Raw genomic sequence first — 15,231 nt, forward strand, 5'->3', positions numbered from 1 at the left:
TACAACAAAAAATAACATAGCCATTCACCATTTATTGGCTTCGATCGTCTTCCTTATATTATACTGTGAAGGTCTTGAAATAGAACATTATGAGATTCATTCTGAATCATGGAACACATTTCCCACTATTATACACAGGACCAACATTAAACCCCCGAGACAAAAGATAGCATGTTCCAGAAATGTAGCTCTCCGGGAAAGAACATTAAAGCACGAAAACTATGAAAATGGTCATGAATAAAATAATTACCAGAAACAGTTTGATCAAGAGCCACCTGTTAGATGATATCTTGTTCAAGTATTTCAGTAAGGCATTGCTAGCACCTTCAACATTTGCCAGAGATTCATCCATGTTATCATCAATCCTGCGTGTATAAATCCCCCCAAAATTTAATTGCACTTGGGTGGTTTGTTGAAACTTATACATACAAAATTAAATTCAAAACATGGACTAAGATATGTCCTTGATTTTAAGAAAGCATATCACAACATCAAAGGTCCCAAGTTGGGAATAACGAGCTGTAGTTTTGGAATCATGATGGTTTTTCAGCTGTTTTTTACACGATCATTTTAGAATTTTTTGGACAAAAACTGGCAATTTATCTATTACATAGATGGAAAAGGTGAAATATTACCTAATAGCCAACTCTCCTTGATGTGCAACCATTGTGGCTAGATGAGTGAAAATCCCACTCAGTTCTGAAATTGTAGATTCCACATTTTGTAGAGCATTTGTTTGGCTATGAGATTCGCTATCCTGCCTTGGAACCACCTGCTGCAACATGGACACTTCCATTTGATGGGACGGATTGGTATCTGTAGCCATTCTTCGCCTATATACAGGATATCAAAACTCAGAGTCAAGAAGTACCCTAATCATATGGAACTACATGTACAAGGAAGAAGAAAATATATAGAGTGGTTTTTCTTGAAAAGACGGACCGTTCAAAAAATTCAAAGGTAAGACAATAAGACATAAATATATATGTTGTCTGGTCAAAAATATCTTTATCTGAGATCGATTTGTTACAATATATTCAATATCTACTGACACTAATTGACAACGATGCTTCAAGAAAGAACGGTAAACATGATATGAATAGAACAACTACAAATAGTTTTCAGGTGAAAACTGTGTATGATTGGTTTCTCTGTGAATAAAGTATATCCAACATTTCATTGAGCAAAAAATCTCAAGAACATAGATATGGCATAAGTTCAATACACTGCTCTCATTCTATCCGAGTGAATAAAAGTTACGTCAAGTGAAGAAATTAAGACAACAATCCATTTCATTTAATAACTTTACCTACAGAATTAAGTATGCACGCGAGATTACACGTAAAAAGCTGTAATGTATCATGTGCCAGATCATACCTTAGTTGGCTTCCAAGTTGAACCCCACTTGATATTGATCTGATATACAAGAAAACAGAAGATGATTTAAGATCAGAGTTTCACAGGAAAAAATATTTTCACAATTAGAAGATTGAGAGACATCAAACTGTAACAGGACTGTTTCTGTGTTATAATGGACATTTCATGGCATGTTGCAGATTATAATTTAAAACAAAGTAAATTAAAAAAACTGTTGAGCCAGAAAAATAGGCACATATAAAATAGCTAGAGACGCGGGTGAAAAAGTAATCTTTTCTATCACAAGTTAATTATGAGGACAATATTGACATCTAAATTTGGACGGCAGAAAAGAATTTACGCTGATGATTGTGGATTCATTTCTGATGTACCAGTTGAACTCAACCAAGGGGGTGGTTCTGTCAGAGAATTAGGGGGATGCTTTAATGTCTCTCTTGAGGCAACTGTGGAAAAAATCTGCTTCCGGTTGTCATGAGCCTTAATGCTCTGTAGAGTAACAACCAAGGTGATAAGAAGGATGACGCCAGTTTTTCTTCTCCAAAAAAATGTAATATAATCCAATATACCAAATGTACCTTTGTTCTATTGGTCAAGACATCTTGGAACTGCTTTGTAGCATGCATGAGCCTGCTCTTCAAATCGTCACAAACAGCAGTCAAATGAACAATTTTGTCTCCTGAATAGTTTCCTGCAGTTATCTCCATGTTTTGGAGAGTTTGCAAGTCGGAAAGAGCTAAATTGAGTGTGGTGATATCATTTTTAATAAGGGCTGTTAGTTCTTCATTTTCCCTGCTTCGATCATCAAATATTGATGACCTTCTGGTCACTGCAAATCCACGAAATTATGTTAATTTCAGGTCACTATGATTAACAGCTGCACCGATCTAGTGTTAATGGATAGTTTTACAACTTAGATGGTTTATCATCTATGTTGCATGGATACGGATATGGATACGGGTATCGTATTGAATACGATACGGATACGGCTATATGAAAATTATTATAATATATATAAATATTATATATATATATATACGCATATGTAAATATATAAAATTTACAATTCCAGAGGAATGATTTAAGAAGAAAAAGCATTTGCCGAAACATATCCAGCCGTGTGTATGGCGTATCCTAGCAGTGTCCAAGACGTATCCAAATGGTCAAACTTACAAAAAGTCACGCGTATCGTATCCGTATCTGTGTTGTATCCGTGTCCGATATGTCAGAATTTTTTTTTAAGAGTATCCGGGCTACATAGTACAGCATCTGTCATTTCTAAAAGGTTTATTGATGGAGTGGGCATGATATGAAACAACAGATAATCAACAATAAGTTCCAATAAGAGAACCCTGAAAAGAAAATTAATAGAGGAAAAAACCATATTTTACATTCGGCCAGAAAAGTTTACACAGGAATCTGTTGGCTACTCCACGAGGGTTGAGAGCAATAATGAATAAAAAACTTAGCGAGATTGAAAAGAGAGAAAGAAAACTTAGCATGAATTTACTTACCTTCTTGATGTACGCCAAAAGAGCATAATGCATTCAATAAAAAACAGTAGCAAAAATTTGGATATAAGGATGAACTTTTCGTGATTGAGCATTAAAGGAAGAGACCAGTGAACTACATTTTTAAAGTTGTTCGACATCTAAAAGTGGAATTCTAGTGGACGAAAAGAAGAGATCAAAATTGACAAATGACTAAATGACTGGCCTCGTTACTTACGTCCAGACAGACATTGTAACTTCAAATATGATCGTTCGCCACATGAGAATAAAAAGAAAGAAAAAAAAGAACGAAATGAGAAAAAAAAATTAGTGCATCGACATTAAAACTTTGTGGTTATGCTCGGAATCAATTGTCATTCAAAATGATAAACAACCAAACTTCCTCTGATAGAACAGCCTGGTATATAAGCTGAAATTTGAAAGGAAATATTTATAGAGGCAATCTAAAGATAGCCACACCGAAAAAAATGGAATCATTTTCTCTTCAATTTAAGAAGAAGAATCTCCAATTATATTTATTTTGACCTCATTTTAGCAACTTACAGAATTTGTTTTACCTGCTAGAACATTATCTCAAATTCACCATGAATCTTGTGGTCAATAAGCAAATTGAAAACGTTTTAACCTAAATTTGCTCAAATAACATTGAACACGATAACTTCACTACCTCAAACAACAAATTCCAGCAGATTGTGAAACAACGATCGCAACGGATGAACCAAATTCCAAGCAAAACCGTATATCTATTCGTTTCGACGAGATAGGCAAGCTTACAATTAGATAGACGGTCGATTTTCTGCGAGGTCTGGTGGATTCGAAGACCGATTTTGGAAGCGTTCTTGTTGAATTCGGAGCGATCCGGAGTCGCAGCATTCGGGTCTTGGTCTAATTGCGTTGGGGGCGGAGTTCCTGAATTTCCTACAAATTTTCTCAAGGTCTTCGTTATAGAAACAAACTCCGACGTTCGATCACGGTACGAAGAGCCGCCAGCCGCCGCCATGGACATTGATCGGCACCGGATTTTTCCGGGAAACCTCAACTTTACTGCGGGAAACGTGGTTGAAAGCAAGCATCAGATTTAGGGTGCTCGATCGTCGTCACTTGTTGCCGTCGGACACAATATCATTTGGTGATTTCTTTAAAAAAGACGAATATAATTTGAATTTTTCTAAATTAAAAATAATGAATTCAGTAACTATTTTTCAAATTGCAAAAAATATATTTATTTAATTTAATATATTAAAATACTTTATATTATCTTCCTCTAAAAATAGACAAAATATTGTGTGAGACGGTCATGAAAAATTATTACTTTTTATGCTAAGAATATTATTTTTTATTGTAAATATCGGTAGGATTGACTCGTCTCACAAATAAAGATTCGTGAGACCGTATCACAAAAGATCTAAACTTGAAGATATCCAAGTTGATGGATTAACTTTTTGTCCATAGTCATGAGTTTGATTAGAGGACTAACAATTTCTTAGACAAACCTATGCACATAAAAACTTTGATTGAGAGATTCGTCTTCCATCTAAATTTGATAATTATTAACATCGATTTTTCATTTAAATCTAAACATAATTACAGATCATAAATAGTATTAAAAAAGATTTTACAGATAATAATTGCCACAATTTTGAGGGTTACACTCCCAAAAGTAAGTTATCCACAAATAGTATAATTTAGTGAATATCTTACTGATAAGTCTAAATCTTACAGAAATTTAGGGTTTTTATTTATGCCTATTTTGACTTTTTATCCATAATTATATGTTTAATTGAATTAATAATTGTAGATTTGAATAAAAGAGGAAAAATGATTAAATTTGAAAATAAAATAAACTTACAAGACTTCAAAGGAAAAAAATATCAAAAGAAAGCAACTTATCTTGATATTATTGAAGTTTTGGAAGAAAAATCTATGCATATCTCGATAAAGATGAAGCATCATCTTTGAAAATAAAATCTACAATTTTATCTACAAGGTTTAAGTTTGAGATGTGCTTAAAAGAAATTGAAGAAGGGGGCCAATTTAGAAGGATAAAAGAGATGTAAAAGTGTACGGAGAAGTACAGTACATGTATTTTCGAGATTTTCGGTCGATATTGCTTGTTTTGGGGGTTCCAGTAAGTTATACCGACATGTCTGTTGTTATAAATAGTTTAATTTGAGTCATACGGGTTTCGGTTAAGAGTCGTTGAACTATGGTTAAAAATTAATTAAGTCTCGCGTTAATTCGGGTTAAATAGGACTCCAGTCTAAACCCTGAAACTAAATATAGAGGTAAATGTAGCGGTTTGAGATACGCCTAAGGAATGATTAGAAGTTTTTTTAAGGAGTTTGATAAGTTTGGGTGGATCGAGTTAGCGTTCTGACAGTGCCCTGACAACTGTTACTGCATATTTAAAATGTATATTTTAATTATGAATTTTTATGTAAATGCTAGAAAATATGTTGCATGCTTGGTTTTAAGAAAATGTATGTATATGCATGAATTTTACGAGTGATGAATACAAAGACACGCTTCTGAAGGAGGTGAATTGGTTGTGACTAATACGAACACAAACATATAAGGCCAAGGCTTAGTGGATGGGTAAAATTGTCGATGATGTTCCCTCCGTCGAGTACCACGGTTATACGTAGATGAATCCATCGACCTAGAGCTGATACGAATGTCAAAACTAATTATTTGAATTCAATTAGGGAAATGACTACGTATATGATGATACGACTATGACATGATTTGATATGATATGTTTATGTTCATGCTTTTGAAGATCAAGAAAGTTAATTTATTTACCGTACTTTTCAATGTTGTATGTTATGTATATGTACTTGTTGTTACGGTTCATGTGTGTTGAGTCTTTAGACTCACTAGGTGGGATTGATGCATGTGAGCAGTTTGTTAATGGCGAGACTGGAGGTGCCAAGGACTGAGTGGACTGGGTCTGGTGGTGCACATGAAAACCCGAGGACCTTACATTTCTTCTATATATTATGATCATGAACCATGGGTTTAAACATTATTTTTAAATGTTTTTGCATCGTTTGATACGTTGTGGATTTTTGATAGACTTTTGGGTATTGCGTTCAAGTTCTTTTTAAAACAGTAGACTAGAGTTTGATTACATTTAAAATTTATTTAAATGTAGTTATTTTATTCAGCGGTTGGATGATAAAAAGAGTAGGTCTCTTGTGAGACGGTCTCACGATTTTTTATCTGTGAGACGGGTCAACCCTACCGATCTTCACAATAAATTAAAAAGTAATACTCTTGACATAAAAAGTAATACTTTTTCATGAATGATCCAAATAAAAGATCTGTCTCACAAAATACAATCTCATCGTCTCACACAAATTAGTACTTTTTAAAAATGCATAGTTGACTTAAATACATGTGTATGTGTATTCTCGGCTTTAGTAATTAAAAAAAATCAGTAATATTTTAAATAGCATACTTTTCAAAATATGTTTCAATATTGGACCAAAAGTAGATATAGTATATATATACATGGCAGTCGCAGATGTCTCGTTTGTAGAAGAACGAAAATCAAGAATGATACACAATCAAGTTGCTTAAATATCTTTCAGATTTGGTATCATCAAAATTTGCAATGTATATTCCCAGATTCTCCCCATAATCATTCGACAATCCCAAAATCGTGGGATTAGTCAATGTCTCAATCATATAGCATCTCCCGAATTGCAAGAGGCTTTGTGATTTAGACTTGGACCAGACCAAATTTAGTATAAAATATTATTTGAATTCAACAAAATTAACGATGACTCGTGTTATACTGGTCTGTCCATGTATTCCAATAATATTCTACAACGATTATATATATATATATTCAATTCCTTAGTTATTAAGCTAATTTAATTTACAGATTAAAAAAAGTTTTAATTGGTTTCGCATTCCCTAATAACCCGACACGTATTGCATAAACTCCGGGTCCAACTCGAGACCCGCCATAGTTTCGGGCGCTAGAACCACCTCCAAATCCACACTCCCACCCGCTTCCCGGCCAGGGAAAGCCGAAATCTTGCCATCGAATTTGTTCGCCCGGCCGCTGCGAACCGCCACCGGTCGGCCCCACCCAAAATCATTATCGTACATAGGGAATCTAGGAGAGCTCCCCATCGTTATCATGGCGCCGTCAAAATTCCCCAATGGGAAGCACCGTGGGTCCCGCTCCCACTCCTCCACCAGCTTCCTCACGGTGGGGTTGCCGTGAGCCGCCACGGCCTTGTTCAGCTGCTCCGCGCACCACCGGAGGTCATGGGACAGGACCTCCCCGGCGGAAGCGTATGTCGGGATGCTCTGTATCGCGTTGCCGAAGTAGAGAGGGTCCAGATTCGGCTCCAGGCGGTGCCGGAAGTTCACCGCCATTCTGAACGTCGTCTTTTTGGAGGGTGACAGTTTCCGAGCTCGAGTGATGCCTCGCCATAGCAGCGCGCTTAAGGACTGAAACGATGAAATTTCGGTTGGATTGGGTTGATATGAGACGGCGGTTCTCAGCCATTGTAATGGAGTTTTCTTCTCCTCGGAGAATTTGAGTGTATCGTTGCTGAATTTGCCCATTAGCTCCGCCGCGTCGACTCCGCCTTCGATTTCCCATTTTTGGTTGTTAACTTTGGCTTTCAGCTTCAGTATCGATTCTCTGCTGAACCTGAAAATCTTCTCCCTCACCGGAGAATCCACCGAGAAAGTAACTTTAGGCCCGCCGGCGGGGAGTTTAAGCACCGCGGGAGAAACCAAAACCGAGTCCCGGCTGAAATCCGGCGCCCTCGAAATTCTCGTCACCCCCCTACTCAACTCCGCAAAAGTATTGAAAAAATTCCAGAACGAAGTCCCGTCCACAACCGCGTGATTCACAGAACAACCGATGAAAACTTCCATCCGCCAATTCCGTCACCTGCACCGCCATGATGGGCCTAAAATGCCCCTGATAACTCACCATCCCATCAAACGCAAAGAACCCCTTCACCGCTTCCGGCAAATCACCATCCACCGACCCCAGCAAATCCCTGACCCAAAAATGGGACCCATCAGCATGCACAAAATCAACCCCACCATCATCACAACTAACATAAACATAACCGTCCGAATCAGTCACCAGCCGCCCCGCCAGCGGCGGAAACCGGGAAAGCGTCAGCGAGAGGCCACGCTTGAGCACTGAAACCACATCGGAAACCGGCACCACCGAACTGGTGAACAAGCACCCCTTCTGAATGTAGTGGCAAGAAAGCATGGGTAGATCAGAAACAGAGAGCTTCAGCTCCCCCAGAGCTGACTTATGGTCGGGGAAAACGGTGCATCTGGAGGCCACATGCACAGATTGCGAAACCATGCTCGATGAAACTGAGTGGATTTCAGAGTCTTGATATCGGGGAGACGAGCGGGGGTATATCGGCAACGTATGTGATTGGTAATATTTAATGATTTTGGTTTACCGTGGGGAGGATTAATATACATATACAAGGTCTAATGAAGTAAATCTTTTTGGGTTTTGGTGTGCACCAATTATGATTTGGTGCATGGTACCTACGTGTCCATCACCCTAATCTTTGGATTGTATAATAATAATATATATGATAAATTCGGGCCACATGGTAAAACACTTAGAGCATACAAAAGTCGTGAGTTTGAAAACTCAGTCGGTGTTGTATATTATAAAATTTATTATTGAATATTACCGTAATTGTAAATTACAGAAGCGTATTTTTCCTATTCTTATACCTCTTCCTTTACTTAGTATAAATATGTGATAGTTTTCGGTTGTAAAGTTTTAGAACTTCATTTTACTTCTCAATAAACGGTTCTCAGAATTGGGATCTTTCCCGGGCAAATTGGTTTCCTCTTCTACTTCTCAACATGGTATCAGAGCCAATAGATTGCTCATTCTGGATTTGCTTCTAGGTTTGATCGATCGCAAGTGATCATTATTTCTTCTCAGTCTCGTTTTTTTTTCTCTGCAATGGCTTCTTCTTCAATTGATGTGTTAGATCCACTGTATGTTAGTTCATCGGATATACCAGGACTCAATTTGATCAGTGAACAACTGATTGGGACTGAAAACTACGGGATCTGGAGTCGCGCGATGCAAATTGGCTTACGAGCTAGGAATAAGCTTGCTTTTATTGATGGCAGTTATCAGAAACCGAATCAAGGATCAGACAAGTTGCTCCAATGGGAGAGATGCAATGCAATCGTTTTATCATGGATCATGAATACTGTGTCGAAGGAAATATTTGGCGGAATTGTATATTCATCAGATGCTGCTATGGTATGGAATGATCTCCGTGAACGTTTCGATAAGGTGAATGGATCAAGGATTTTTGCACTTCACAGAGAAATCAATTGTCACGTCCAAGGTAACAGCTCAATTTCAACCTATTACTCGAAGCTTCGCCAATTATGGGATGAATATGCTTCGCTTGTAACGTTGCCTATATGCTCCTGTGAATCTTCCAAGAAATTCATTGCCTTTGACCAGCAACATAAACTTCTACAATTTCTCATGGGACTAAATGAGAGTTTCACTCACATCCGCAGTCACATTCTGATGATGGATCCTCTTCCGACTGTGAGTAATGCTTTTGCTATTATGGCTCAAGAAGAGTCACATCGAAGCTTGCTCAGTGTGCCTCCACAACGGCTGGAACCTTCAGCCTTCTTCTCTACTCAAAACAGAAGAAAGGTTGACATTCGATGTGAGCATTGCAATATGCTTGGTCATACCAAAGATACTTGTTTCAAATTACATGGTTATCCTCCTGGTCACAAATTCTACAAAGGACCTTGGAAAAATGGGAACCAGAGGTTTGACAGGGAAGGTTCTGATAAAGGAAGGGTAATGGGCAAGGCTAATGCTACTGTTGCTGGTATTGATAAAGCTGAGCAGCCCAATGTCACCACAAATATAGGCTCGTTTTTTTCACAGGAACAATATGCAGCCATTTTAAAGCTTCTGGACAAGGAACAACCCAATGGCGAACAGAGTAGCCTTGCTGTGAACATGGCAGGTACTGATCTTGAATGGATTATTGATTCTGGTGCTAATGATCATATGGTTGGCATTCATGGATTATCACATGTTACTAGATCTCATGTAGTTGCCACGGGTTCAATACAATTGCCTAATGGTAATGCCACCCAAATCAGTAACATAGGCACCATTCCCATAAATCAAACCATTACTCTGTCGAATGTCCTTGTTGTCCCAGACTTTCGCCATAATCTTCTTTCCATCTCTAAATTCACTAAGGATCATCATTGTTTTGTCACCTTCTTTCCCCGATTTTGCATTTTTCAGGGCCTCTCAAATGGGAAGATAATGGGGATTGGTAAAGAGAGACAAGGACTTTATTACCTATCCACCTCAAGTTTGAAGGTTCTGGATACAACACCTCTTTCTTCATTACCTGTTTCTAGCTTGCCTGTGTATAGGTCATTGCTTTCAGCTGTAAATAATGTACAACCTACTGATATAAATAAGGAAACCTTATGGCATCAACGCCTAGGACATATTTCTTTGACTCGAATGCAAATGTTGCCTTTCATACCAACTAATTGTCACTTGTCTCACTGTCACATTTGTCCCTTATCAAAACAAACTCGTATTTGTTTTCCTAAGAAAAGATCCATAGATTCATCCATGACTTTTCAATTGATCCATATGGATGTATGGGGACCCTTCCATACACCCACATACAATGGGGAACGATATTTTCTAACCATAGTCGATGATTATACTCGGGCAACTTGGGTCTACTTGTTGCACTCTAAGCTCGATGTTCTTCCCATGATCAAACGGTTTTTGTCCTTTGTCCAAACCCAATTTTCCACTGCTGTTAAAGTAATTCGCACTGACAATGCAATGGAATTCTTTCAACGCGATTGCACAAATCTGTTTTCTGTTTTAGGTATCATCCACCAAAGTTCTTGCCCTTACACCCCTCAACAAAATGGACTTGTTGAGGGCAAACACCGTCACATTCTCAATGTTGCTCGCTCATTAAAATTTCAAGCCTCTCTACCTAACCAATACTGGGGTGATTGTGTTTTAACTTCAGCTTACCTCATCAATCGTACTCCAACCCCTCTTTTATCCAACAAAACACCCTTTGAAGTTTTATTTGGTTTCATTCCTTCTTATTCTCATTTACGTGTCTTCGGTTGCCTATGTTATGCTTCCACATTGCCTAGAGGTGATAAATTTGCTCCACGAGCCACTGCTTGTCTTTTTCTTGGATATTCCAACTCTCAAAAAGGATATAAACTCCAAGACTTAGCTACAAAAAGAGTGTTTGTCTCACGGGATGTTTTGTTCCATGAAAATATCTTCCCATTATCACACACTGATCATCGTGAACCCATTTTTCCTCCTCTATCAGTTATTACACCCATTGATACACCTCTTGTTGACCCCTTGCCACAAATTCCACAGCCTCATATTCCTGATCTTGTCACTAGTCCTCCTTGACGTTCTACTCGCATTTCCCGACCACCAATTTGGTCTCAAGACTATATATGCTCATCCACTTCTTCTACTTTGCACCCTATCTCTCATTACCTCACTTATAATAAGCTCTCTTCTTCATACCAAGCTTTCCTTTCAAACCTCTCAGCCTGCAAAGAACCTACTTCCTACCATGAGGCCATACTTGATCCCCGTTGGCATTCTGCTATGGATCTTGAGCTGAAGGCACTGGAAACCGACCATACATGGGAGATAGTTGATTTGCCCGTTGGTAAGGTTCCTATTGGCAACAAATGGGTGTACAAAATTAAATATAATTCTGATGGTAGTGTGGATCGATATAAGGCTCGCCTTGTTGCCAAGGGCTATACCCAACTTTATGGCATCGACTTTCATGACACGTTTTCACCCGTCGCTAAAATTACTACTGTGAGGTGCCTTCTCACCGTTGCTGCCATGTCTCATTGGCCCTTATATCAAATGGATGTCACCAATGCCTTCCTTCAAGGGGAACTTGACGAGGAAATTTATATGGTATTACCAAAGGGTCTTCGAAGCCAGGGGAAGGATTATGAGGGTCTTCGAAGCCAGGGGGAGGACAAAAAGGTTAAGGTATGCAGATTAATGAAGTCATTATATGGTCTCAAACAAGCATCGAGACAATGGAACATTAAATTTGCATCTATAATGAAGAGTGCTGGTTTTTGTCAGTCTATGCATGATCACTCACTATTTGTCAAGAAAGAACATGCTTTTATCACTATATTGCTGGTTTATGTTGATGATATAGTGATCACTGGTAACCACCAAGTTTCAATTGACTTGCTGAAGCAATATCTGCACAAACATATCAGGATTAAGGACTTGGGTATGTTGAAATACTTTCTTGGCATAGAGGTTGCTCGATCAAAGCATGGGATTTGTTTAAACCAAAGGAAATATGCTCTGGAACTTATTTCGGATGCAGGTTTGGGAGGTGCCAAAGTTTGTGACACTCCTATGGATCAGAACAATAAGCTTACTTCGAAGGAGTTTGATGAGAGCACAGGGAAACAAGTTGTTGATGATCCGCTATTGGTTAATGCTGGTGAATACAGAAGGATGATTGGTCGCCTTATATATCTCACCGTTACACGGCCAGATATATGCTATGCGGTACAAACATTAAGCCAATTCATGAATAATCCAAAGTCATCGCACTTGGAGGCCGCATTGAGGGTGCTACGATATTTGAAGTCTTCACCTGGCAAAGGAGTTCTGCTCTCGGCACAAAGTTGCTTATCTCTAACGGCTTATTGCGACTCGGACTGGGGAACTTGTCCCATGACAAGGAGATCTGTTACTGGTTATTGCATCAAACTTGGAGATTCATTGCTGTCATGGAAAACCAAGAAGCAAGTGACAGTTTCGAGATCATCGGCTGAAGCGGAATATCGAGCCATGGCAAACACAACTTGTGAGGTAATTTGGGTGGTTGGTATCCTAAAAGACATGGGAATGCATTTAGCACTCCCAGTGACGATCTAGATAGCACTGCTGCGTTACACATAGCAGCTAATCCCATGTATCACGAAAGAACGAAACATATCGAAATATATTGCCACTTAGTGCGAGAAAAGATCTGTGATAAGTTGATCAAAACATCTCATGTTTCAACGGGAGAACAACCTGCGGATTTATTGACCAAAGCATTGGGAAAAGGCCAACATCACTATCTGGTGTCCAAGCTTGGAATGATGGATTTATTCCAAGTTTGAGGGGGAGTATTGAAATCGTAATTGTAAATTATAGAAGCGTGTTTTTCCTATTCTTATACCTCTTCCTTTACTTAGTATAAATATGCGATAGTTTTCGGTTGTAAAGTTTTAGAACTTCATTTTACTTCTCAATAAACGGTTCTCAGAATTGGGATCTTTCCCGGGCAAATTGGTTTCCTCTTCTACTTCTCAACAAGACGGGGAAAACAGGGAGTTAGAGGCTGATTCGGCTCCAATGTCTAGTTCGAGTGGGTACAAGTTGTGGTTGTATTCATAGTTGCCTAGAGGACAATCCAGGGAGCGAGGAAGACCGTTGACCTGGTTCAAGCATAGGGTTATAAAATTTAAATTTAAATTAAATAAATTGGTACCCTGCATTGGTTCAAATTTAATTCGCGTTCAGTCCTCTAGTGACTAAGAAATTAGCTCTTGCTACAATAATTTGGTTTACTTCGTATCATTCATCGTATTTTCATATGACATCAATCAATGCTGGTACTAGACATCACTGAGAAGTGTGGTAACATGATAATACTCACCAATGTTTTTAGGGAAAGTTGTCAAATTCGCCCCGTAAATTGTCTTATTTTTTATTAGGTTGATGTTAATCATGTAACTTCGTTTTTTGTTTGTTTTTAGTTCTATTTCTCCATAGCATAGACGTGAAGCTCGTAAAATACTGAGGTGAACCTGAAAATGCTAATAGTTCAGCTTCATACCAGCACTCCGGAAAAAATATGACTTAAAACAAAGAAAAATTAAAAGTTATATGACTAAAAATCAATGATGACAAGTTTGAGAACAAAATCGGAAAACTAGATAACTTGAAAGATTGGATTTTGACTATTTTACCTTGGTTATTGTTGGTCAAACTCTGCTCATATTTATAGAATGTAAAATACATGTAAGACATCGATGACTTGTAAGTTATTTGACATCAAAATCCTTAATTTAAGACAAAATCTCAACTCGGAGACTCAATTAAACAATATTTCTCTCAACTCAGAAAAAAAAAAAAAAAAAAATACTTGTGAGGCGAAAGATGGAAAATCCCTCGAAAATGAAACGTGCACAAATGAAAGGATAAGGGTGAACCATTAAACACGATCAAGATCAAAATCAAAATTTGAATTTTTTAAAAAAGTTATAATTCATCACCAAATCGGGGGAAAAAACTAACTTGATTTAGATACCTAAATAATACAATTTATCCAAAAGTTACAGAAATTGTAAATGTCGTATATTTAATTAAAAATAAAAAGAATTTGGCTTCATATGACCAAATTATATCCCATTCTAATCTAATGTGAGGATTCTTTCCAAACCAACCAGCACTTCTATCTAATTGAAATAATTGTGGTGTATAACACTGTTTTCACACTCCTTGTTAGTGTGTAGTTTCAAATTATACAAGTGGAGCCACACATGCCTGGAGCTAGCATTTTAGTTCAGAAAATAACATATTATCATTAATAACTCAAAAAATATATAAATTTTTTAATAATATAATCATTAAGTACCACAAAATAATTATCTTACCATTGGTCTTTTCGAATATTTATATTTCGAAATATTTGTACAATAATTTCATTATATATTGTTAGAAATATTTATGTATCTACGCAAACAATAGACTATCATTCATTCAATCATCACTCATTTAATTGAAAACAACATATCTACAATTGCAATCACAATCATTTAATTAATATAAAATATATTATTATTATTATTAGCAATTTGATTATTTATTATAAGTAATTTTTTGTGATGGTATCGTAACGTACCAAAAATTTTCTCAAAAAAGATTTTGAAATTATATAACATATGATGTAAGATATTTAAATTTAGAATTTGGGAAGTGCAGAAGTGCACAATAACTTGACTATTACTAAGATTGTAACATCCCTACATCATTCACAATGAGTAGTGTATCAACATAAAATACTAAGAATGTCACTGTACTCCACTAACCTTCTTGTATACACAATGTTTCTCGGAATTTTTAACAAAGTCAAACTCTTTCATAATGTTGTCAAATCTGAGGTTCCAACTCCTCGATGCTTGTTTGATTCCATAGATTGATCTCGAAAGTTTGTATATT

General features: G+C 37.3%; 2 protein-coding genes and 1 pseudogene across 2 annotated transcripts; 1 reads left to right on the forward strand and 2 right to left on the reverse strand.

Moving 5' to 3' along the window:
- LOC142547200 (syntaxin-31) lies at window positions 1–4,014 on the reverse strand. Its single transcript, XM_075655363.1, has 6 exons — window positions 3,660–4,014; window positions 1,953–2,203; window positions 1,718–1,863; window positions 1,378–1,416; window positions 636–833; window positions 1–365 (listed from the first exon to the last, which is right to left on the reverse strand). The coding sequence occupies exons 1-6, from the start codon at window positions 3,889–3,891 to the stop codon at window positions 206–208; spliced, it is 1,026 nt and encodes a 341-aa protein (XP_075511478.1). The 5' UTR covers window positions 3,892–4,014; the 3' UTR covers window positions 1–205.
- Window positions 4,015–6,736: 2,722 nt separating this feature from the next.
- Window positions 6,737–8,352, reverse strand: LOC142544906 (putative acetyltransferase At3g50280; annotated as a pseudogene).
- A 345-nt stretch (window positions 8,353–8,697) lies between these two features.
- On the forward strand, window positions 8,698–10,355 carry LOC142547201 (uncharacterized). The gene is made up of 2 exons (XM_075655364.1): window positions 8,698–9,913; window positions 10,204–10,355. Exons 1-2 carry the CDS (start codon window positions 8,866–8,868, stop codon window positions 10,236–10,238), a joined length of 1,083 nt encoding a protein of 360 aa, XP_075511479.1. The 5' UTR covers window positions 8,698–8,865; the 3' UTR covers window positions 10,239–10,355.
- The last annotated feature ends 4,876 nt before the right edge of the window (window positions 10,356–15,231 follow it).

This window comes from Primulina tabacum, chromosome 5 (genome assembly GCF_025594145.1).
Source record: "Primulina tabacum isolate GXHZ01 chromosome 5, ASM2559414v2, whole genome shotgun sequence".
Lineage (NCBI taxonomy): Eukaryota > Viridiplantae > Streptophyta > Magnoliopsida > Lamiales > Gesneriaceae > Primulina > Primulina tabacum.

Coding starts and splice junctions, on each gene's coding strand:
- LOC142547201 (XM_075655364.1), top strand. CDS start 8,866: ATGGCTTCTTCTTCAATTGATGTGTTAGATCCACTGTATGTTAGTTCA. Junction 9,914..10,203: donor CCTTGCTGTGAACATGGCAG/GTACTGATCTTG, acceptor TGCATTTTTCAG/GGCCTCTCAAATGGGAAGAT.
- LOC142547200 (XM_075655363.1), bottom strand. CDS start 3,891: ATGTCCATGGCGGCGGCTGGCGGCTCTTCGTACCGTGATCGAACGTCG. Junction 1,417..1,717: donor ATGAATCCACAATCATCAGC/GTAAATTCTTTT, acceptor CTTGTATATCAG/ATCAATATCAAGTGGGGTTC. Junction 366..635: donor CAAGGAGAGTTGGCTATTAG/GTAATATTTCAC, acceptor TTATACACGCAG/GATTGATGATAACATGGATG.